Genomic DNA, 27,008 nt, shown 5'->3' with positions numbered 1-27,008 from the left:
CATGAACACTTAAAAGTATGCATTTTAAATTAACATTGAGAAGATATGAGCTAATCATTCTCATTTGAGCGATGGACACATCAGAAAGGCAAATGGTTAGGGACAAGGTTTCCAAGTGAGGCAGTTCCTACCTGTTAGGTCTGCATTGGGCCACCATCCCAAGTCACAAGCTTTGCAGGTGAACTCATCTTGCACATACTCGTTCTCTTTGCAGGCCGTGCAAATCCAACAGCAGCTCACTTCTCCTTTCCGTATAACCTTTAACACAGATATTTCATGAATTTTAAAGATAGTTTTCTCAGAAAAGCTTCTATTTCAGATAAGGACTTGTTTTCAGACTATGAATAAAGAAGAAAAGACTAACTTTGAAAAAAATCTTATATGCTGAGGAATCTTAAGAATGTGAATTTGCATATACTTGATTATCTTAGAGTTCAGATGGAAATGTCAATTCATTCCATGCTGGGTTTGTAGGCTTTTCAATACTAATTTATTTTATAGAGTTATTTGACTACATTTCTTGCAAAGATAAAAATGAAACGGTTTAATTTAATCTTTGTTTATATTAACATTTATTACTTTCAAAAAAAGTAAAAAATATATACATTTTTCTTCCCTGAGAGAGTAATGTTTTACCACAAAATGTCTCTGATAAAACCTTATTAATTCATAAAAGCTAAGTAATTACATAATATTTTGTAATTATGAAAGACTGAATTATGGACAATTTCACTCAAGAGCAAATATATATATACATAAAAACAGAATGATAGCTAAGATTTCAGAATCAAAGGCCGGGCGCAGTGGCTCAAGCCTGTAATCCCAGCACTTTGGGAGGCCGAGGCGGGAGGATCACGAGGTCAAGATATCGAGACCATCCTGGTCAACATGGTGAAACCCCGTCTCTACAAAAGATACAAAAAATTAGCTGGGCATGGTGGTGCATGCCTGTAATCCCAGCTACTCAGGAGGCTGAGGCAGGAGAATTGCCTGAACCCAGGAGGCGGAGGTTGCAGTGAGCTGAGATCGCACCATTGCACTCCAGCCTGAGTAACAAGAGCGAAACTCCGTCTCAAAAAAAAAAAAAGAAAAGAAAAGAAAAAAAAGAATTCAGAATCAAGTATTGCCCTGCCTGACTTTTTCTAGTGAATTCAAAAGATCATATCAAGTATTGGTAGCAAAATTACTAGTTCAAAATTATGGGAGAACCACTTATTATTTGAGCAGTTTAAACTTTCCCCCATTTTCAATTTATTTGGTGAATACTTTACACTCTATAGTACAAAAATAAACAAAAACACACTGCATTTAAAGTGAGTGTCTTGTAGACAGCCTATCATTTGGTCTTGCCTTTATCTCTAGTCTGGCAACTTCTGCCTTTTATTGTTTAGTACATTTACATTTATTATAATAATCAGTATGGTTAGATATAAATCAATCACCTCTTATTTTGCTTTTGTCTGTCCCATCTGTTCTTTGTTTTCTGCCTTCTTTTTAGCATTTCATTTTATCCCCACAGTGGCTTATTAGTTAGACCTCGTTATTATGTTTTAGTGGTTGCTCTAAAGTTGACAATATACATCACTAATTTATCACAGTCCACATTTGGATAAGATTATACTACTTTGTGTATAATGTAAGAACCCCACAGTAATATTCTTTCATTTTCCCCTCCCGTCCTTTAGGTAATAGTTTTATACATTCTACTTCCACATATTAATTTTATAGCCCCTTCTCAAATGAATTATTATTTTTGCTTTAAACAGTCAATTATCTCTGAAATAAATTTTATAAGAAAAACATTATATTTTATATTTACTCACATATTTACATTTCTGGTTTTTTTTAAATTACTTTGTATAGGTCCACATTTTGGTCTGGTATAATACTCTTTTTCCTGAAGACCTTTCTTTAACATTTACAGCAGTACCTGTCTGAGAATACGACCTCCCTCAGCTTTTATTAGTTTGAAAAAGCATTAGTTTTGCCTTAGCAAAAAATAACATTTTCACTTGCTATGGAAGTTTAAGTTGACAGTGTATTTATTTTTTGTTTCAGCATATTATGCCATTTCATTGTCCTACAGAATAGAATTCTAGGTAAAAGATTTCTTTTTTTGCTTTCAGTGATTTGAAGATGTATTTCTTTCTTGTCTCACCTATAGTTTCTGATAAGAAGTCTGCCATAACTGCTATTTTATTCCTCTGCGTGTATCAGCCCTTTCTTATTTTGGACAATATTAATTTTTTTATCAGTGGCTTTTAGCAACTTTATAATGGCTTCTTAGTGTTTATCTGGCTTAGGATTTGTTGAGCTTTATGGATTTGGGTTTACATTTTCATGACATTTAAAATTTTACAGCCATTATTTCTTCAGGTTTTCTTTTGACCTGCTTCAATCTCCCATCCTTTTGGAGCTTCAGTTGCACTTATAGTCTACCCCTCAGTATTACTCTGCAAGTAACTGAGAGTCTGCTCGCTTCTTTTAGCTTTTATGTTTTTCTCTTTGTGCCTCATTTGCCTGTTTCCTATTGCTATGTTTTTGAGTTCACTGACCTTTAGTTCTACAACAACAAATGTGTTGTTAATCCAATCCATTAAAATGTTTTTTTCTTAGATACGCTATTTTCATCTCTATAACTTCCATTTTTTTATTTTTATATTTTCATTTTTATTCTTTTTATATTTATGCCTGCTTTTAAATATTTTAGCATATATTTATCCTTGTGTTTTAATGCCCTTGATTGCTAATTTCAACATCAATGTAATTGCTGGAACTGTTTTTATTGCTCAGTTTTTTTTCCTGGTAATGTAACACATTTTGCCACTTTTCTACAAATTTTTGGCCAGATGTATGACATTGTGTGCATTAAGGTATAGAGTGTGGATTTATTTTTCTTCCTTTTTTTAAAGGAGTGTTGGACTTTGAGCAGGCAGTTAAGCAACTTACAGCTCAGTTTGCTTCCTTCGAGCTTTGATTTTAAATGTTTAGATCAAGTCTAGAATAGTTGCTATTCTAGGAATAGTTTAGCCTCATTATTAAGATATGACACTCCAAGAGCTTTTACTTAATTCCTTATGTATTCAACAAGATATGTCTACTCTGGCTGGTGGAAGCTGGAAAAATTCCTGGCTCTATGTCAGCTCTGGAAATCCAACTCCCTAGTAAGTGTTACTTAACTGAACTCAAAATACCAGCCTGCTGACATGTAGATTAGTATTCAATCAAATACTCAAGGGAATGCCTACGCTCATTTTTTGACTCCTTTTTTGCATAGATCCAACTCCTTCCATACTTTGCACTGCAAATTCTAGCTGATTTGGCCCTCCAAAACTCTGATTCTGTATTCTTAAATTAGCAAGATGGCCAACCTACATTTGTTTTCTCTCTCAAATGAACAACAATCAGGAAACTCTGTCTTTCTGACTCAAGGCAGAAAGCTGAGTGATTTTGGGTTCACTGTGTTTGTTTCCTCTCATTTCCATGAACTCAAGGTCATGTACTATTTTCCAATGTCTGAACACAGTTGTTTCATATGTTTCGTCAAGATTTCTAGTTGCTTATGGCAGAAGGCTAAGTCTGGACTCTGTTTATCCATCATCTCTAGGAGCAGAAGTTTCTCTCTAACACATTAAAAATGTTCAAATAGTCCCATCTGTAAAATCAGAAATGAAACTCTAATTATTGTCATATTTTAAAATAATAGAAACTCTAAGCTTCATAAAAATAAAATAACCTTCCTGCAGATCAGGTTGACATTTATACCACTGTTTTAGAATTACATAAAAAGATTAAATGACAGAATATTTTCAACAAGTATAGAAGGTTTTCTTTTTCTACTTTTACTTTCAAATAACTTTTGAAGTAGAGTTAAATTAAGTCATTTTTGAAAAAACTCACACCTATCCTTAAAATAGGCATGCCTCAAAACAGGCAAGAGAAATTTAAATTATAAAAGATTTCTAAATGATATGAGAAAAACTGAATTAATAAATAAATGCTACTGTCCTATTTTAATTAGGTTAAGCAGTACAGTAAGAGCCACCACAAATTACTGTATGCCACCTCAACCAGCTTTATGTTTCTCTCCCTGTAAAATTAGTACTGTTAATTAGACAAATCCAAAAGATGATAATGCTAAATTTATTTATGGAGGATGACTGGTGAAAGTAGATTCTGCAAATAACCAGTACAAGGAAGGTGTTGAACATTAGCTTTTGACTCACTGAATAAATTAATGATTATGTTATTAGCTTATATCTTTAATACAGAATGAAAAATAGGGATGCTTAAATGGAGTTACTTTTTATCCCCCACCTTTATGTACCAAGTGCACCAAGCATGTGTACTTTTGCCATATAATACCTGTAAGATGAAATTTATAATTTCTATCTTCACAGCCACCCCTCTAGACTCAGACTCTATTACTCTATACTGAAATTATGTTCCCTGCCAGTATGATCCATTGTATATATGTGTGTGTGTGTGTGTGTGTGTGTGTGTGTGTGTGGAATTATATACCATGCATCTAATTTCTTTTCACTTCAGGGTAAGATGCACATAGCTGCCAAGATTATCCAAATAGCCTGTGGCTCCTCAGAGGAAAGGACTATGCCATTCTTTCAATGTTTTCACAGTATACTCATTGAGGCACAGAAATATACCAATCACACACAGCCAATGAGCGAGTGTTAAATTGAATATTTTTCAAAAACATAATTTTGTTCAAAGAACTCAAAGAACTTTAGTGCCTTCCATTCTAATACATTGGAAATATAAGTTCTTCCATCAGGCATTCACTTGGCCCCTAGTTTTTGTTTCTGTGCCTAACTTTGTCTATTATTAATTTCTTACATATGTCTGTGAAAAAAGGAAGGGCAGCATCTGTGCTTAAATGCATATTACCTTCTGTTTAGAATGTCATCTTTCCTACATCAGGCCCTCTATGTCACTGCTTTCAAGATCAGACACAAAAGTCACATGCTTCAGTGAGTATTTTAAAGAAGTGAGTCTTTCAAAACATTTTATTTGGAACTCTTCATCAATAAAAGTATTGTTGATATTTTATTAACCACAAGTTAGCTTTTGTCCTTTAGTTGTTTTACCAATATGTGGTAGATATGTTTCATTCAGGTAAGTTTTTTTTAAAAAATGTATTAGGTTATTATCTCTTATTTATAGTTTCCCCAAAGGCACAAATTTAAAATTATTTTTATATTTGTCATAGTAACTGATATTTCTTTCATATGATGTATATATTCAATAAGTGAATAAAGTATTGTTTAATTTTTGTCACACTAAAATGCTTTTTATGACAACTCTGAGTGATAGAAATGTTTTAACATTTCACTGAAACCTGCCTTGAAGGACTAAAGCTTTCTAAGACATAGGACTTGTTTTGATTCTTTTGACATGCTGTATATATGGTTCTATGCTTGTTAGTGGTAATCTTCTGCTACACACAATGCTATGATTCACTTTATATACACTGTGAGTGTCTTCAAACATTTATACCATAGGAAATTAAATGTCCACTTTGTGACTACATTACTGAAGTAACATGAAATGGATTTGTTTAAATTAAAATTTTATTTAGAGAATAAATGAAAGAAAACAAACAGCATCAGGAGAATGTAATGGTGGAAAAGTCACTGTCAAACAGTAAAAGAGAACATTTTCTTTAGAAGAGAAACAGCTGAAAGACTAAAAAGAATAAAGGAACTGGGTTTACTCTAGTAGGAGAGATTAAACCGTTTCTGGCAGACAAGGCAAAGCAAGATGGCAGAATAGAGAATTCCACCAATTATCTGCCTTCCCCACCAGGGACACCAAGAAATAACTACACAGAATGAAAAATCAAGTGAGTACTCAGTATCTGATTTTAACTTCATATTGATGAAGGAGGCACTGAAGAGTTAGAAAAAACAGTCCTGGATCGCTGACATCACCCCTTCTCCACCCTCTAGATGCTGCCACATAGTGCAGAGAGCTTCCTTAGGTGCTGAGGATGGGAAAACACACTAATTGTGAAGCACTTAACTCAGTGCTGTACTGTTAGAACAGAAGGAAAAACCAAATTAAATTCAGCTGATGCTCGTCCACAGTAGGCGCATTTAAACCAGCCCTAGCCAGAAGAGACTCGCTGATTCCATGAGTTAGAAGTTGAGTGCTTGAGGCCGGGTGCGGTGGCTCAAGCCTGTAATCCCAGCACTTTGGGAGGCCGAGGCGGGTGGATCACAAGGTCAAGATATCGAGACCATCCAGGTCAACATGGTGAAACCCCGTCTCTACTAAAAAAATACAAAAAAATTAGCTGGGCATGGTGGCGCGTGCCTGTAATCCCAGCCACTCAGGAGGCTGAGGAAGGAGAATTGCCTTAATTTAGGAGGCAGAGGTTGTGGTGAGCCGGGATCATGCCATTGCACTCCAGCCTGGGTAACAAGAGCAAAACTCCATCTCAAAAAAAAAAAAGAAGTTTAGTGCTTGCAAACCTTGCCACTGAGGACTACAGGATTCTGTGTCTCCAAGTAAACTTGAAACACAGTCTAGAGCATAAGGCCTTGAACTCTTAGGTGAGTCCTAGGGGTGAGCTAGGCCCAGAGACAGTGGACTGATGGGAGCAGACAACATACTGACACACCAGCTGGGGAAGCTAAGGGAGTGCTGACATCATCCCTTCCCTAACCCCAGGCTGTACAGCTTGTAACTCCAAAAAAGACCCCTTCTTTCCGCTTGAGAAAAGGAAAGGAAAGAATGGGGAGGACTTTGTCTTGCACCTAGAATACCACCTCAGCCATAGCAGAATAAGGCACCCTTCAGAGTTGCGAAGCCCCTGTTCCAGGGCCTAGCACCCAGAGTACATTTCTAGACATATCCTGGGCCAGAAGAAAACCTGAGCCTGAAGGAGAGGACTCAGACCTGGCAGCATGTATCACCTGCTAACTGAAATGCCCTTGTGCCCTGTATACAAACAGCGATGTACTATGTTGAGGGCCTTGAGTGAGCCTTTGAGACTGGCTTCAGGTAACACTCAACAGATTACCAGCTGTGGTGGACATGGGACAAAACTCCTGCTTAGGAAAAGCAGAGGGGAAAGTAAAGAGGGCTTTATTTTAAGTACCAGCATGGCCACAAGGGGGTAGAGTACCAAATGGGCTCCTGGGGTCCCTGATTCCATGACTTGACTCTTGAACTACATTTCTGGATTTGCCTTGAGCCACAGGGGAGCCCAGTGCCCTGAAGGATGTGTGCCAGGCTGGGGAGCATTCACCACAAGCTGATTTCAGGGACCTTAGGCCTTCAGAGGTAATCTGCCAGTACTCCTTATGGCCTGGAGTGGCAGTGCCTATGGGGTGAGTCTCCTCTAGCTTTGGAAAGGAGGGAAAGAGTGTGAAGGACTGCATCTTGTGGTTTGAGTGCCAACTCAGCTGCAGTATGACAGAACACCAGGTAGACTTCTAAGGTTTTTGAGTCTAGTCCTTGACTCTCAGATGGAACGTCTAGATTCACCCAGGGCATGAAAGAACTTGCTGTCCTGAAAGGAAGTACACAGACCTGGCTTGCTTAGCCACTTGCTGATTGTAATGCGCAGGGCCTTGAGCAGACTTAGGTACCAGGGAGTGGTCACAGCATGCCTTGAGAAAGGCCCAGTGCTGTGCTTATTTGAGGCTTGACCCAGCAAAGTCAGAGTTCTGGTGGCCACATTGGTACTTGTGTCCCTCAACTCACAGCTTTAGGTGGCTCAGAATAGAAATAGAGAGAGAGAGAGAGAAAGAGTAAGGGAAGAGAACAAGAGTGTCTGATAACACAGAGAACTCTCCTGGATCTTGTCCTAGACCATTAAGGTGGTACCTCTATGAGTCTGCAAGAACAGCAGTGTTCCTGGGCTTGGGGAGCCTCTTAAAGCAGATACAGCTTGGATCACAGCACTCAAGTTCTTTCAAATATTTGGAAAGCCTTCCCAAGAAGGATGGTTACAAATAATCCTAGACAGTAAAGGCTACATTAAATACCTAAATCCTCAATGCCCATGCACCAAAGAACATATGCTAGCTTCAACACCATCCAGGAAAACATGACCTCACCAAATGAACTAAATAAGGAACCAAGAACCAATCTTGGAGAAACAGAGATATGTGACCTTTTACACAGAGACTTCAAAAGAGCTATATTGAGGAAACTCAAAGAAATTCAAGATAACACAGAGAAGGAATTCAGAATTCTATCAGATAAATTTAAGAAAGAGATGGAAATAATTAAAAAGAGAGAAGCAGAAATCAGCATACTGAATAACACATACTGGAGTCCTTTAGTGCAGAATGAATCAAGCAGAGAAAAGAATTAGTGAGCTTAAAGATAGGAGATTTGAAAATACCTATCAGAGGATTCAAAAGAAAAAAGAATAAAAAAAAAAATAAAGCATACCTACAGTATCTACAAAATAGCCTCAAAAGGGCAAATTTAAGGATTATAGGCCTTAAAGATGTGGTAGAGAAAAAGATAGAAAGTATATTAAAAAGGTAATATCAGAGAACTTCCCAAATGTAGCACAAGATACCAATATCCAAGTACAAGATGGGTATTGTTTGAGTCTGTTCTCATGCTGCCCATAAAGACATAGCTGAGACTGGATAATTTTTAAAGGAAAAAGATCTGACTCACAGTTTCACTTGGCTGGAGAGGCCTCACAATCGTGGCAGAATGCAGAGGAATAAAAAGTCATGTCTCGTATAGTGGAAGGCAAGCAAGAGAGAGAATGTGAAGGGAAACTCACCTTCATAAAAGTCTTCTCTTATTCATTATCATGAGAACAGCACAGGAAAGAATGGTTACCATGATTCAGTTACCTCCACTGGGTCCCTCCCATGACATATGGGAATTATGGGAGCTATAATTTGAAATTTAAGTGGGGACACAGCCAAACCATATTATTCTGCCCCAGCCCCTCCCAAATCTCATGTCCTCACATTTCAAAACCTATTATGCCTTCGCAACAGTTCCACAAAGTCTTAACTAATTTCAGAATTAACTCCAAAGTAAACAGTCCGAAGTCTCATCTGCAATAAGGCAAATCTCTTCCATCTATGAGCCTGTAAAACCAAAAGCAAATTAATTACTTCTTAGATACAATGGGGGTACAGGAATTGAGTAAATACATCCATTCCAATTGGGAGAAATTGGCCAAAACAAAACGGCTACAGGCCTTACATAAGTCCAAAATCCAGTATGGCAGTCATTAAACTTTAAAGTTCCAAAATGATCTCCTTTGACTCCATATCTCATATCCAGGTCATTCTGATGCAAGAGGTGAGTTCCCATGGTCTTGGGTAACTCCACCCCTGTGACTTTATCAGATAAAGTTCCCCTCCTGGCTGCTTTCATACGCTGCTATTGAATGTCTGAATCTTTTCCAGGCACACAGTGCAAGTGTCAGTGGAATGGATCTACCATTCTGGGGTTTGGAGGATTCTGGGGTTTGTAAGACTTCTTACAGTGGAATTGTAAGAAGGTGGCCCTCTTCTTACAGCTCCACTAGGCAGTGCCCCAGTGGAAACTCTATATGGGGGTTCACACATCACATTTTTCTTCTGCACTTCCCTAGCAGAAGTTCTCCATGAGGGCTCCACCTATGCAGCACAGCACACCTTTGCCTGAACATCCAGGCATTTCCATATATCCTTTGAAATCTAGGTGGAGGTTCCCACTCATTTCATGACTTCCATGCACCCACAAGTCCAACACTACATGTAAGCCACCAAGGCTTGGGGCTTGCTCCCACTGAAGCGACAGCTTGAGCTCTACATTGGCCCCTTTTAGCCATGGCTGGGAACCAGGGCACCAAGTCCCTAGTCTGCACACAGAGGAGGCCCTAGAACTAGCCCAGAAAACCATTTTCCCTCCTACGCTTCTGGACCTGTTATAGGAGGGGCTTCCTTAAAGGTCTCTGACATGCCCTGGAGACATTTTCTTCATTGTCTTGATGATTCGCATTGGGCTACATGTTACTTATGAACATTTCTGCAGCCAGCTTGAATTTCTCCCCCGAAAATGGGTTTTTCTTTTTTACTGCATTTTCAGGCTACAAATTTTCCAAACTTTTGTCCTCTTTCACCTCTTGAATGCTTTGCTGCTTAGAAATTTCTTCTACCAAATACCCTAAATTATCTCCTTCAAGTTCAAAGTTGCACAGGTCTCAAGGGCAGTGGCAAAATACGGGCGGGGCAAAATACCGTCAGTCTCTTTGCATAGCAAAAGTGACCTTTACTCCAATTCCTAGTAAGTTTCACATCTCCATCTGAGACCACCTCCACCTGGACTTTATTGTCCATATCACTTTTAGCATTTTGGTTGAAGTCATTCAATAAGTCTCTAGGAAGTTCCAAACTTCCCTATGCTTTCCTATCTTCTTCTGAGCCCTCCAAACTATTCCAACCTCTGCCTGTTACCCAGTCCTATAGTTACTTCCACATTTTCAAATATCTTTACAGCAGTGCCTGACTCCAATTACCATTTTACTGTATTTGTCTGTTCTTGTGCTGCTAATAAAGACATACCCAAGACTGGGTAATTTATGAAGGAAAAAGTTTAATAGACTCCCAGTTCAGCATGGCTGGGGAGGCCTCACAACCATAGAAGAAGGCAAAGGAGGAGTAAAGTCACATGTTGCATGGTGGCAGGCAAGAGAAACAGCATGTGCAGGGGAACTCCCCTTTATAAAACCATTATATCTTGTGAGACTTATTCACTATCATGAAAACAGCACCTGAAAGACCTGCCCTCATGATTCAATTACCTCCCACTGGGTCCTTCCCATGACATGTAGGAATTATGAAAGATTTGAGATTCGGGTATGGACACAGCCAAACCATATCAGGTATAGAACTTGAAAAGTTTGAACCCAAAGAAGACTACCTCAAGGCATTTAATAATCATGGTATTAAGTAAAGGATGAAGAAAGAATTCTAAAAGTAGCAAGAGAAAAGAAACAACATAAAATGCAGCTCCAATATGTCTAGCATCAGACTCCTCCATGGAAGGAGGAGATAGTGGGAATATTTCCTCCACAGGCCAGGAGATATTGGGAATATATACTTAAGGTGCTGAAGGAAAAAAAATTTAAATCATTCCACTATAAAGACACATTCACACTTATGTTTATTGCAGTACTGTTCACAATAGCAAAGACTTGGAACTAACCCAAATGCCCATCAACGATAGAATGGATCAAGAAATTGTGGCACATATACACCATGGAATACCATGCAGTCATAAAAAGGATGAGTTCATGTCCTTTGCAGGAACATGAACGAAACTGGAAACCATCATTCTCAGCAAACTAACACAAGAATAGAAAACCAAACACCACATGTTCTTACTCATTAGTGGAAGTTGAGCAATGAGAACACATGGACACAGGGAGGGGAACATCACACACTGAGGCCTGTTGGGGGATGGGGGACTGGGGGAGGGATAGCATTGGGAGAAATACCTAATGTAGATGACAAGTTGATGGGTGTAGCAAACCAACATGGCACTTGTATACCTATGTAAAAAACATACATGTTCTGCACATGTACCCTCGAATTTTATATATATATATATTTTAACGTTTACCATAGAATAGTATATGTGATGAAAATATCCTTCACACATGAAGGACACATAAAGGAGAAATAAAGACTCCCAGACAAAAGTTGAGGGATGAAAGAAGAAAGGAAGGGAGGGAGGGTGGGGGGAGGGGGGAGTGAGGGAGGGAGGAAGGAAGGAAGGAAGGAAGGAGAAAGAAAGAAAGAGAAAGAAAGAAAGAAAGAAAGAAAGAAAGAAAGAAAGAAAGAAAGAAGGATCTGTTCTACAAGAAATACTTAAGGGAGTACTTCAATCAGGAAAAAAACAACATTAATCAGCAATAAATAATCACCTAAAGTTATAAAGTTCACAGGTAATAGTAAGTACATGGAAAAAAAGAATATTATAACACCATAACTGTGCTATGTAAACTACTCTTAAGTAGAAAGACTAAATGATGAACCAATCAAAAATAACTACAACAACTCTTCAAGACATAGCCAGTATAATAAGATACATATAGAAATAACAAAATGTTTAAAAGTAGGGAGACAAAGTTAAGGCATATGGTTTTTACTGGTTTTCTTTTTTCTTGTTTGTTTGTTTATGAAAACAGTGTCAAGCTGTTATGGGGTTAAATTAACCGGTTATAAGATAGTATTTGCAAGCCTCATTGTAACCTCAAAACAAAAAACATACAATGGAAACACACACATAAATAAAAAGTGAGATTAAATTGTGTCTCCAGAGAAAATTACCTTTCACTAGAGGAAAACAGGAAGGAAAGAAAGAAGGGAGAGAAGACCACAAAACAATCAGAAAACAAATAACAAAATGGCAGGAAAAGTCCTTATTTATCAATAACAATATTGAATGTAAATGGACTAAATTCTCTAATTAAAAGTCATAGACTGGCTGAATGAATGAAAAAAACAAGATCCATTAATCTGCTGCCTACAAAAACATACTTCACCTATGAAGACACACTTAGATTGAAAATAAAGGGATGTCAAAAGATAGTCCATGCCAATGGAAATCAAAAAAGAGCATGGGTCACAATACTCACCAGAAAATATGAATTTCAAGACAAAAACTCTGAGACTAAGAAGGTCACTATATAATGATAAAAGGGTCAATTCAACTGGAGGATATAACAATTTTATATATATATGTGCCAAATACGGGAGCATCCAGACAGGTAAAGAAAATATTATTAGAACTATAAAGAGAGATGGGCCCAATCACAATAATAACTGGAGATTTCAACAGCCTACTTTCAGAATTAGAAAGATCTTTCAGTCAGAACATCAACAAAGAAACATCACGCCTAATCTGCACTAAAAAACAAATGGATCTAATAGATAATTACAAAAGATTTCATCTCAGAGATGCAGAATACACATTCTCTTTCTCAGCACTTCCTCTCTTCCTCTTCCTTAAGAATGAGTCATTATCAAGGATAGGTCATACATTATTTCACAAAACAAGTCTCAATACATTCAAAAAATCTGAAATAATATCAAGCGTCTTCTCTGACCACAATGGTATGAAAGTAAAAACAAATAACAAGAGGAATTCTGGACACTGCAGTAACTACATGGAAATTAAATAATATGCTCCTGAATGACCAGTGGGTCAATAAAGAAATTAAGAAAGAAATTGAAAATTTTCTTGAAACAAATTATAATGGAAACACAATATACCAAACCTGTGGTATACAGAAAAAACAGTATTAACAGGCAAGTTTAAAGCTTTAAGTGCCTACATCATAAAAGAGAAAAAACTTCAAATGAACAATTTAACAGTGCATCTTAAAGAACTAGAAAAGCAAGAGCAACCCAAAGCCAATATTAGTAGAAGAAAAAAATAATGAAGATCAGAGCAGAAACAAATCAAATTCAAATGAAAAACAATAATATGAAAGATCAATAAAACAAAATGTTGATGCTTTGAAAAGTTAACAAACTTGAGAAACTTTTAGTCAAACTAAGAAAAAAAGAGAGAAGACCCAAATAAATAAAATCAAAAATGAAAAAGGAGGAATTATGACTAATCCTGCAGAAATTGAAGGATTGTTACTAGCTACTATGAGCAACTATATGCCAATAAATTTAAAATCTAGAAGAAATAGACAAATTCATGAATACACACAACCTACCAAGATTGAACCAGGAAGAAATCCAAAGCCTTAACAGAGCAATAACAAGTAACAAAATCAAAGCCATAATAAAAGATTTCCCAGTAAATAAAAGCCAGGGACCTGATTGCTTCCCTGAAGACTTCTACCAAGCATTTAAAGAAAACCTAATACCAATTGTACTCAAACTATTCCAAAAAATAGAGAAAGAGAAAATACTTCCAAACTCATGCTACAAGGCCAGTATTACTCTGATACCACAACCAGACAAAGATACCTCAAAAACAATAAAACTACAGGCTATTGGCCGGGTACAGTGGCTCACACCTATAATCCCAGCACTTTGGGAGGCCGAGGCAGGTGGATCATGAGGTCAAGAGATCGAGACCATTCTGGTCAACAAGGTGAAACCCCATCTCTACTAAAAATACAAAAAAAAAATTAGCTGGGCATGGAGGTGTGTGCCTGTAGTCCCAGCTACTCAGGAGGCTGAGGCAGGAGAATTGCTTGAACCCAGAAGGCGGAGGTTGCAGTGAGCCAAGATCGTGCCATTGCACTCCAGTCTGGGTAACAACAGTGAAACTCCGTCTCAAGAAAAAAAACAAAACAAAAAAAAAACTACAGGCTATTATCTTTGATGAATATTGATGCAAAAATCATCAACAAAACAGTAGCAAAGTGAATTCTATAATACATTAAAAAGTTCATGAACAAGAGTTATTTATTCCTGGGATGCACGATGGTTCAACATATGCAAATTGATTGACATGATATATCATATCAATAGAATGAAGGATAAAAACCATATGATTATTTAAATTGATGCATAAAAAGCATTTGATAAAATTCAACATCCTTTCTTGATAAAACTCCTCAAAACTGGGGATAAAAGGAACATATCTCAATATCATAAAAGCCATATATTACAGACCCAGAGATGATAATATACTGAATGGGGAAAAACTGAAAGTCTTTCCTCTAAGATGTGGAGCACAGCAAGGATATTCACTATCAGTACTGTTTCTCAACATAGTACTATAAGTATTGGCTAGAGCAATTTGACAAGAGAAAGATATGAAGGACATCCAAATTGAAAAGGGAGGAGCCAAATTGTCCTTGTTTGCAGATGGTATTATCTTATATTTGGGAAAATCCTAAAGACTCTACAAGAAACTATTAAACTTATATGTCAATTCAATGATGTTACAGGATACAAATCAACATACAAAAATCAGTAGCATTTCTATATGTCAACAACAGTGAGCAATATAAAAAGGAAATAAAAAAAGTAATTTCATTTACAATAGCCACACTGATTGCTTTGGCTCTCTGTCCCCCCTCCCACCCCCAAATCTCATATCAAATTGTAATTCCCAGTGTTGAAGAAGGGGCCTGGTGGGAGATGATTGACTCATGGGGGTGGTTTCTAATGGTATACAGCATCATTCCCCCTAGTGCTGTTTCATGATAGAGTTCTTATGAGATATGGTTGTTCAAAAGTGTGTAGCTCTTCTCCCTTCACTCTCTCTCTTTCCTGCCAGCCATGTGAAGATGTGCCTGCTTCCACTTCACCTTCTACCATTATTGTAAGTTTTCTGAGAAGCAGAAGTCTGTACAACCCATGATACTGTGAGCACATTTAAACCTCTTTTCCTTATAAATTACCCATCCTCAGGTAGTTCTTTATAGCAGTGGGACAACAGACTGATATACATACATAAAATTAAATACCTAGAGATTAACTTAACAAAAGAAGTGGAAGATAGCTACCACAAAAACTATAAAACACTGATGAAAGAAATTAAAGAGGACACCCAAAAATGGAAAAATATTCCATCTTAATTGATTGGAAAAATATCAATATCATTAAAGCATCCAGATTAGCCAAAGCAATTGACAAAGTCAATGCAATCTCTTCCAAAATATCAATGTCATTCTTCATAGAAATAAAAAAAAAATCCTAAAGTTTATATGGAACCAGAAAAGACCCAGAATAGCCAAAGCTATCCTAAGCAAAAGGAACAAAACTGGAGAAACCACATTACATTACCTGACTTCAAATTATACTACAGAGCTATAGTAATGAAAACAGCACAGTACTGGCATTAAAACAGACACATAGACCAATTCATCAAAATAAAGAATCCAGAAACAAATCCATACCACTACAGTAAACTCATTTTTGACAAAGGTGCCAATAACAAACACTAGGGAAAAGGCAGCATCTTTAATAAATGGTGTTGGGGAATCTGGATATTCATATGCAGAAGAATGAAACTAGATCTCTATCCCTCACCATACACAAAAATCAAATAGAGATAAAGTAAAGACTCAAATATAAGACCTAAACTATGAAAATGCAAGAAAACATTGGGGAAAATTTTCAGGACATTGATCTGGACAAAAATTTATTGAGCAATACCCTACAAGCACAGGCAAACCAAAGCAAAAACAGACAAGTAGGATCATATCAAGTTAGAAAGCTTCTTCACAGCAAGGATACAATCAATAAAATGAAGAGACAATCCACAGAATGGAAGAAAATATTTGCAAACTACCCATTTAGGAAAAAATTAATAACCAGAATATATAAGGAGCTTAAACAACTCTATAGGGAAAAAATCTAATAATTTAAACTATGGGCAAAAGATTTAACTAGATATTTCTCAAAAGCAGACATACAACTGGCAAACAGACATAAGAAAAAATGCTCAACATCATTGATCAGAGAATGCAAATTAAATCTACAATGAGATGTCATCTCACCCCAGTTAAAATGGTTTATATCCAAATGACAGGCAATAATAAATTACAGCGAGGATGTGGAGAAAAGGGAATCCTTGTACACTGTTGGTGGGGATGTAAATTAGTACAATCACTATGGAGAACAGTTTGGAGGTTCCTTAAAAAACCAAACATTGAGCTACCCTCCGATCCAGCAATTCCACTGCTTAATACACACAAAACAATGAAATCCATATATTGAAGAAATAGCTGCACTCCTACGTTTGTTGCAGCACTTTTTATAATAGCTAAGATTTGGAAGCAACCTAAATGTTCATCAACAGATGAATTAGTAAAGAAAAGGTAATACATATACACAATGGAGTATTATTCAGCTATAACAAAGAGTGAGATCCAGTCATTTGCAACAACATGGATGTAACTTGAGACTATTATGTTTAGTAAAATAAGCCAGGCAAAGAAACACAAACATCACATATTTTCACTTATTTGTGGGATCTAAAAATAAAATCAATTGAACTCATGGACATAGTAGAATAATGGCTACCAGAGGCTGGGAAGGGTAGTTGGGGCATGGAGAGGAGGTGAGGATGGGTAATGGGTACGAAATAAATAGAATGGATAAGATCTACTGTTTGATAACACAAATAGTGATGATTATAGACAACAATAACTGGATTGTACATTTTAAAATACCATAAAGAGTGTAAATGGATTATTTGTAACTCAAAGGATAAATGCTTGAGGGAAGGAATAACCCATTCTCCATGATGCACTCATTTTACATTGAATGCCTGTACTAAAACATCTCATGTACCCCATAAATATATACACCTACTATGTACCCACAAAAATTAAAAATTAAAAAGAACTGTGGGAGAGTCAGCTGTAAGAGAAAGGAGCTAGCTCCACTGGCTTGTGTCCTTAAAGAACCTCATATCCTTTTTGGGAGCTTGGGAAACAACAGAATCTAATTACTGATCTATTTTCCCCAGCTACACTATGAATTCCTCAAAAGAAGAGGCTATGTTTGTTTCCTTTGCATTCACAGTGCTATCACAGTTCTTGGCACATATTAATTACTCAACAATGTATGTGAAAGAATAGAAGGTAATATAGAATATGAGAGAAAGAAAAAATGGAAATGAAGAATTCAATTGGAATAAAAGAGAGACATAGAACTACATAAACATATTATACGATGTAGGAATACACTAACTTACCACAGACAAAATATAATAAAAAGATGATAAGAACATAAAATGATCAAAAAATTGACTTATATTAAGTCAAACTATGTGGTAGGCACTTTATAGAATTATATGAATCTCGACAACTACTCCATAGGTATAGTTAATTATGTACATTTTGCAAATGAGGGGACATGTATAGAGGGGCTCAATACCTTGCACAATCCTCAGTCAAGTTAGGCTCTTCCCAGTATAACAATTTTACATCTACATATTTTAAATATGTATGGCTGCCAGTATGATAACAGATTATACTGAGAACCAAAATATCTCAGAGGTTAGTATATATATATATATATATATATATATATATATATATATATATATTCTCAATTAATCAGCTTTTGTTTAGTGACACATACTGGCAGACATGATATTATGCATGGGAATAAATAAGTATAAAGACTCAATAATTGAAGTTAAAGAGCTGAAAAATCTTACATAAGGGAATAAGTATATCTCTAGAAGGGGAAACAAAATGCCATTGAAAAGATATTTATTCAATTATTCATTAATTCCTTCATTCAATATTTATTCATTCACTCATCCAAAATTGTATTTGAGTGCCTACAATGTATCAGACACTATGTCAGGGTTAGAAATTATCAGTGAACAAAGCAGATAATATCACTATCTATAAGGAGCTATCATTCTGGAGAAAGGCTATGGAAAAGACTAAATCAAGAAAGAGAAATAGGATACAGAGCCAGAGCAAAGGTGAAGAAAGAAAAGAACCTAGGTAACAAAGTTAAGGAGATCTTTCCTTCAGTTATATGCAAGTCCTCACCTAAATTGCACAACATGAAGAGAGACTGAGTCCTTCAAAGAGCAAGAGTAGCTATACTCACATCAGATGGAAAAGACTTCAAGTCAAAACTATAAAGAGAGACAAAGAGGGCTATTTTACAATGATAAAGGGCTCAGTTCAACAAGAGAAATATAACAGTTGTAAATATCTATGCACCCAATATTAGAGCATCAAAATATACAAAGCAAACATTAACAGTCATAAAGAGAGAGACTGACTGTAATACAATACTAGTTGGAGATTTCAGCACTCCACTTTTAGCAATAGATGAATCATCCAGACAGAAAATCAATAAGAAACATTGGAGTTAAATTACATTTTAGACCAAATGGACCTAACTGACATTTACAGAACACTCTATCCAACAGCTACAGAGTACATATTCTTCTCAACAGCAGTACATGGAACATTCTCTAGGATAGACCATACATCCATACATTAGGTGACAAAAATAATACCCCCAAATTTAAAAAATAACAAAATTATATCAAATATCTTTTCAGACTACAATAGAATAAAACCAGAAATCAATAACAAGATTAATTCTGGAAACTGTGAAATTACAGGGAAAATAAATGACATGTTTCTGAATGACGAATGGGTTCATGAATAAATTAAGAAGAAAATTTAAAAATTGTGAAACAAATAAAAGTGGAAACAAATGAAAGTGGAAACCTACGGTATATAGCAAAAGCAGCACTGAAAAGGAAGTATACAGCAATAAATACCTATATCAACCAGGTAGACAAACTTCAAATAACCTAATAATGCAAATAAAAGAATTTGAAAAGCAAGAACAAACCAAACCCCTAATTAGTAGAAGAAAATAAACAATAAATATCAAAGGAGAAATATGAAACTAAAAAATACTACACAATATAAACATTTAGTTTCATGAAAAGATAAATAAAATGGACACACCTTTAACTAGACAAGTTAAGAAAAAAAGGGAAAAGACTCAAATAAATAAAATCAGATCTGAAAAACAAGGCATTACAGTTGACACCACAGAAATACAGAGGACAATTGTGAATCACTGTATGCCAACAGATTGAGATATCTAGAATAAATGGATAATTTCCTGAATACATATAACCTACCGAGTTTGAACCATGATGAAATAGAAAGCCTGAACACACCAATAATAGGTAAAAAGATTGAATCAGTAATAAAAATCCTTCAACAAAGAATAGTCCTGGACCAGATGAATTTGCTGTTGAATTCTACTGAACTTTTAAAGAAGACCAGTACCAATTATTCTTAAACTTTTCCAAAAAAATTAAGAGAAGTGAATTTTTCCAAACTCATTCTATAAAGCCATCATTACCCTGATACAAAAACCAGACAAGGACACAACAAAAAAGAAAGTACAAGCCATTATCCCTGAGAAACATAAATGCAAAATCCTCAATAAAATACTGGCAAATCAAATTCCACAATACATCAAAAAGATTTTTAACTACAATCCACTGGGATTTATCTCAGAGATGCAAGGATGGTTTAATACCACATCAACAGAATGAAGAACAAAAACAATATGATCATTTCAATAGATGCGGAAAAAGTATTTGATAAAATTCAACATCCCGTAAGAACAAAAATTCTCAGCAAATTAGTTATATGAGAAATATCTGTCAACACAATAAAGGCCATATATGACAAACCCACAGCTGATGTCATACTAAACAGGGAAAAATTGAAATCATTTTCTTCTAAGATCTGAAATAAGATAATGTTGCCCACTTTCACATTTTTATTCAATATGGTACTGGAAGTTCTAACCAGAGAAATTAGGCAAGATAAAGTAATAAAGGGATCCAAATTGGAGGGGAAGAAGTCAAATTGTCCTTATTTGCAGATAACATAATAATCTATTTAGAAAAACCTAAAGAGTCCACTGTGCACCCCCCCAAAAACTGTAGAAACTGATAAATGAATATGAGAAAATTTGCAGGATGCAACATCAATGTAGAAATATTAGTGGCATGTCTATATGCCAATAGTGAACAATCTGAAAAAGAAATAAAAAATCATTTTTCATTTAAAGTACCTACCAAAGAATAAAATACCTATAAATAAATTTAACCAAAGAGTTAAAATATTGTTACAATGAAACGTATAAGACACTGATGAAAAAGATTGAAGAGGACACAAAACAATAAAAAGATATTTCATGATCATGCTTAGAAGAAATAGTATAGTAGAAATGTCTATACTACCCAAAGTGATCTACAGATTCAATGAAATCCTTATCAAAATATCAATAACAACCTTCACAGAAGACACATATTTATGTGTTCATCATGGCACTATTCACAATAGCAAAAACATAGAATCAAGCTAGATGCTCATCAGTGGTGGACTGGATAAAGAAAAGTATGGTACATATATACCACAAAATACTACACAGCCATAAAAAAAGAAAAATCATGTCCTTTGCAGCAACACAGATGCAGCTAGAGGCCATCATCCTAAGCAAATTAATCCAGGAATAGAAAACCAAATACTAAAGGTTCTCATTTATATGCAGGAGCTGCACACTGGGTAAACGTGGACATGAAGTTGGCAACAACAGACAATGGAGACTACCACCATGGGGGCCATGGGTTGAAAAACTTGCTGTCTGGTACTAGCTCTCTAACTGGGTGGCTGGATCATTCCTACACCAAATCTCAGTGGCATGCAATTTATCCATGTAGAAAACTTCGTGACCTCTGGGAAGCTAAAATAAAAGTAAAAAACAAAAATAGAACAAAATCCTAAAATTCTCATGGAACCATAAAAGAACCCAAATAGCCAAACCATCCTGAGCAAAAGAACAATGCTGGAGGCATCAGACTATCTAATTTCAAAATATACTACACACGTAGTTAATTAAAGCAGCATGATGATGGCATAAAAACAGACACATAGACCAGTGCAACAGAAGAGAGAATCCAGACATAAGTTCACATATTTGCAGCCATCTTATTTTCTACAAAGACTCCAAGAAAATACACTGGGTAAGAGAGTCTCTAATAAATGGTGCGGGGAAAATATGGATATTCATATGCAGAAGAAAAACACTAGATTCCTATTTCTTGCCATATACAAAAGTAAATCATAATGAATTAGAGACCTAAATGTCAGAGCTGAAACTATGAAACTACTAGAGAAAAACATTGGGGAAAAACTTTAAGACATTGGTCTGGACAAAGATTTTCTGGATAAGACCTCAAAAACACAGGCAACAAAAGCAAAAACCAACAAATAAGATTATATCAAGCTAAAAAAGCTCCTTCACAGCAAAAGAAACAATTAACAGAGTGAAGAGACTACCTACAGAATAGGCAAAAATACTTGCAAACTATCCATCCAGCAACAGATTAATAACCAGAATGTAAAGAACTCAAACAACTTGAGTGCAAGAAAGCAACCTGATTTTTAAAATGGGCAAAGAACCTAAATAGGCATATTCAAAAGAAGATGTACAAATGGCCAATAAATATATAAAATCTTGTCATTTGCAGAAACATGAATGAACCTGGAGGACATTGTGTTAAATGAAATAAGCAAAGCACAGAAAGAATTATATCACATGTTCTTGCTCATATGTGGGAGTTTTAAAAGTTGGTCTCATGGAGGTAGAGAATAGAATGCTGATTACCTGAGGCTGGGAAGGGGAAAGGGGAGGGATGAATGAAGAGAGACTGGTTAATGGATATAAACTACAGTTAGACAGAACAAATAAATGCTAGTGTTTGACAGCACAATGGGGGACTATAGTTAAAAAGATTTTATTGTATATTTCAAAATGGCTAGAAGGGAAGATTTGGAATGTTCCCAACATAAAGAAATACATGATTGAGGTGATGGATATCCCACTTACCCAGATTTGATTACACATTGTATGCATGTATTAAAATATCATGTGTACCCCATAAATAGGTACCATTATTATGTATCAACAAAAATGCCTATGCAGAGCATATTTGTTCAGTTATTCATTGACCCATTCGCCATTCATTCATTTATTTGAAATATGCATTTGATTGCCTAGCCTACATACAATGTGCCAGGCACCGTATCAAGGCTCAAAATAATCAGTAAATAAAACAGATAATATCGCCACCTTTGAGGAGCTGTCATGCTAGGAAAAGGGGTTTTGGAAAAAACTAAAGCAAGAAAGAGCAATAGGTCACAGGACAGAAAACAAGATGAGGCAAGGGGACTGTCTAGGGAGCAAGTTGAAAGAGACTTTCTCCCTCAGGGACGTGCGAGTCCTCGCCTAAGCCTGCAGGACCTTGAGAGTGACCGTCTCCTCGAAGCCTGTGCCATAGGTGCCTGCCTCACTCTGCTCCTAGTCCTGATAGGAAGGCACCTGAAATTGAGGGTTGCCATTTTGCATCTGGTGGTCAAGCAAAGTCTCACTAAGATGTTGCCGTTTGAGTAAAATCTTGAGGGAGGGGAAGGGCATAAACCTGAAGGTATCTGGTGAAAGAGTGTTTTAGGCAGAGGGAACAGCAGAGCAAGGCGAGGTAGGATGAGTACCCTGCATATTCATACTTGTGCCGTCATCCACTACTTTTCTGTGTGTACATTATACTTCAATAAATGTCTACTTAAAAAATTAAATGCTCCCCACTTATGTCACTGCCACCAAAGACATGTCAGCCTTGCTGTGTCCCCTGTTCTGCCCAATAGCCCATGATTCACAGCAGTCTCCATGGGGATCTGGTCCTGAAAGTGATAAAGAGGTTGGATCTGAGGTAATAACAGAAAAGTTCAGTGACCAAGAGAACAGCACAGATAGAGGTCAGAGTGGGAGAGGTAAAGGTGTAGGCCATTACTCAGAGTGGGTGTGGATAAATTAATGATACTTCCATGGAATTTTTCACTCTGACCTGTGTTTGAAAAGTTTCCTCCTCATTCAAAGATACTATAGTAATTTCATTTTTTATTATGTTCACAATAAGACACTAAAGACAATGTTTTGGCTTCAATTGGTTTTCAGAATTTTAGTAGCACAGGCAGATCTCATCATTACGTAATTGTAGGCTTCTCAGTTACAGGATTTTTTTATATGCCTGTGGGCAATTTGTACTCAGAACCTGCCATTTTGCAGTGGAATTGGGAAGATATTACACAGTGGAGGAACTGAATCATTGTTTTACTGGATGCCAAAATGGTTACCTTAACTACATAATTTAGATGGTTAGTTTGTTTTGATTGAGAAGGAGGGAAAGCTGGGGTGGAAGCGACAGTTATGGCTGAAGATGTTAGTGATAACTTTCTTAGCTGGTTTGATGATTATATGAGAATTGTTCTTGTTCTCAGAAGATGTAAGTTGAAGTCTTAAGGTATAAAATTGGATGACATTTGTTCTTTTTAAATGGCTCCCAAAAAATAGAGAGAAGAAGAGGGAGAAAGAGAGACAGAGAAAGAGAGGAATGACATGGTAAAAGATTTATAATTCTTGAACGGGATTGGTGGATACATGAGTAATTATTGCGCTATTCTTTAATGTTTTCTTTTATGTTTCAAAAGGGAACAAAAGAGAGGTGTTTATTAACTCGGTCAAAATTATAAGACACAGTTGAACAAGAATAAAGACACTGAGTAAAGATGTGAAAAGTGTTAAAAGATAATCCATGTTTGTAGGCATGAAATAGTTCATGGAAAAAGAATAATCTCATTAAGCTATAGCCAGCTGGGGCTGGATGGACTGGGTCATGGGGATAGGGTTATGATATGTCACTGCCAAGCAGGTAGTAATCAGAAAGTGATGATTGTTTGCAGAATAGGATAATTTGCTTGAGGTAGATTTCTGTCTAAACAATTCTCTCACTATCACATTCAAGACAAAATTCCTTCCCATACTACTATGGGGGAAAGCAAATGCATACAAGCAAATTTTGAAACACATGCACTGGAAGAAAAAGAAACATTTCTAGATTATGTGGCCTGGACTTTAAAAACAAAAATAAATAGCTAGAGGTAAAACAAAATACAGCCACAATGTGACACACTTGAACTCTGAACTTGGAGTAATTGCAGATGGAAAAATTAAGTGTAAAATCATCAATCCAGCATGATTTACAATGAGACCTAGAAGTAAATCAGCAGATGAGCTACTTGGATTCAATGTGAGAGTAGGAAAGGTGGAAGCAGATGCATCGTCTATCCTCTTCCCAATCTCATTTCCCCCATCTCTTTTGGCTTCCAATCCCTCAGCCTTCCAGAATACTGCCAGATCAGAGGGGTAGTATCTATTTGAGTGGTATCTTATCAAGAAATGGTGTTATAGCACAGTTTTGTTATTTGATATTTTGACAAACGTGTTGCAATGTTTCCATCACTGCAGAGTAAGTGGAATGATAAAGCTTTTCCAAGTTCATCTAGCTGATTTCCACAGAATACAAGTTTTGTCTATCACATTATTAAAGTTGTTTTTCTCCCTGAGGACATCATCTATTTACATAGCTGAGAACACATCGATTTTATGTAGTTATTTCTGCATAAAGCAACAGGAAGAACTGGTTACACATAGTAGAAATATATTAATAGCATACCCACACATATGTATACATAAACACATACACATAGATTTTATATTACATTCTGGAGTATAAACTTTCACCTTATCACGTTCCTTTTTTTACTATCAGGAAAAGTAGCGTTGTACTAATTGCTTGACAGTTGTGGTCAAGAATGGGTATCCAAGCTTCCAGATAGACAGGATCTTTTACCCAGTAATGCAGAAGCTAAGGCTAAATAAACAACCGTGAATATAGAGAGCACTTTGAATAGAAGGGAAATGCACAGAGAAAGGGAGAAATGATGTCACGGTAAGGGAGCGAAGAAAGGATATTGGGTTGCTGATGATGACAAATGCTCCGGAATCTGAGACCCTAACCCCAGTCTCTGTAGAGGCTTGAAGAGACATGACCAAACACAACTTGGCTGCTTTTTAGTCAATGGCCTATGTTGAAATGTGTCAGTGTGAAAATTAATATGATCAACTGTGTTTTTTAAAGAAGGATATTATTAGAAATTACAAGTTATCTCCACTGGTAATTTCTCTCAAGTAGCTATATCTACTAAAAGGAAAAGCCAGATACAAAGTCCTGTAGCAGCATTATTTAATAATGCTCATGACACAAACCTCGGCATACTTAACACTCCGATTTCAGTCAAATATAAATGATTTCTTAGTGGACTTGCTTCGTTCCGTCCGTTTTTAAGGGTATCTTAGGTCATAATGAGAATGATCATGTTCCCTTTGTTTTGATACTCAACGAATCCATTCTTTGGCCTTTTTGCTCATCCATGGAAAGATCACAATCATATAAGCAGCTGAAATTGAGCAAGGAGCACTCTAGAGGTTTGAACAGTCTTTTTTTCTTAAAAGGCACATTTCTAATGCCTTTTAAAACTAAAATTTTATTTCTCCAGTAGATAATTCCAACAAATCAGATGAAATATCTTGTCTGTTACACAAATGAAACAGTTAACCACCATGGCACATGTATACCTATGTAACCAACCTGCATGTTCTGCACAGGTACCCAGAACTTAAAGTATAATAAAAAATAAAAATAAAGTATACAGTGTATAAGATATGTGTAAGTGGACTTTGTTCTATATAAATAAGGTGGCACTTTACTGTACAACAATAGGGCATGTGTAAATGAGGAGAAACATTTATGATGTATGCCACATTCACCCAACATCTTCAGAATCCTGTCATAATTGGATGGGTGATGATAGGAAGCAATGGTTATCTCCACACTCTTACCCCAACCTTTCAACCCAAACCAACATCTTGGAGAAAAGAATTGAAATACAAACTTAAGGGAAAAAAAAAGCAGAAGAGAGCAGGGAGAGGAGAGAGGGGAAGAAAGAACAGGAGGCCAGTGAAATCAATCTTCAGTATCCTTTCCCTCACGTCTGTGCCGATGTCTCGGTCCCTATTAAACTCTTCCAGCCTCCTTCACAAATATTGTTTCCTCAATTCTAGATTCTGTTCCCTCAGTATTTTAAAAGTGGATCATTACTTATGATTTTGTTGTGAGCTATTGAAAAAATAAAGCTTAGAAATTGAAATATGCATTTGTAGGAAATGTGCCAGTTCACATAATGAAAGATAGTTGAAAAACATGTGTCCGTGGGATGATAACAGCTTTGAGTTGGCTCCAAGCCCAGCGTTGGCACTTTCTAGCTGAGAGCTTAGGGGCAAGTGACTCAATCCCTCTGGGTCTCAGAACCCTCATCTATAAAATGGGGGGATGATGATACCTGCTTTAAAAGGGTCGTTTCAAAGAGTAATTGAAATGACATCTGTAAAGTATCAATTGTACTTGCCTGAGAACATGTTACCCAATGTTAGTCCCTGATCTCCATTATCTCCCTTTTCTTTTCCAGAACTTTCTTTTCCTTTACCTTTCCTCCCCTTCCTACCCCTTTTCCGTCCTTCACTGCAGCAAGGAAAACAGCAGTGGGTTCTGTATGTGAGACCAGCACA

General features: G+C 36.3%; 1 protein-coding gene and 1 long non-coding RNA gene across 9 annotated transcripts in view; one reads left to right on the top strand and one right to left on the bottom strand.

The window, feature by feature from the left end:
• GRM1 (glutamate metabotropic receptor 1) overlaps positions 1 to 27,008 on the bottom strand; it is a 420,197-nt gene that overhangs the window by 46,202 nt on the left and 346,987 nt on the right. For all 8 annotated transcript variants that reach the window (XM_078370258.1, XM_078370256.1, XM_078370257.1 and 5 more), the window contains exon 7: positions 132 to 258. In XM_078370258.1, coding sequence (XP_078226384.1) covers positions 132 to 258 — 127 coding nt within the window. The remainder of the gene's footprint in view (positions 1 to 131; positions 259 to 27,008) is intronic.
• LOC118153007 (uncharacterized) overlaps positions 1 to 27,008 on the top strand; it is a 63,724-nt gene that overhangs the window by 25,920 nt on the left and 10,796 nt on the right. The gene's annotated exons all lie outside the window — the stretch shown is intronic.

Source organism: Callithrix jacchus, chromosome 4 (genome assembly GCF_049354715.1).
Source record: "Callithrix jacchus isolate 240 chromosome 4, calJac240_pri, whole genome shotgun sequence".
NCBI lineage: Eukaryota > Metazoa > Chordata > Mammalia > Primates > Cebidae > Callithrix > Callithrix jacchus.
The sequence above is the reverse complement of the archived record's forward strand: the minus strand, read 5'-3'. Positions and strand labels throughout refer to the sequence as shown.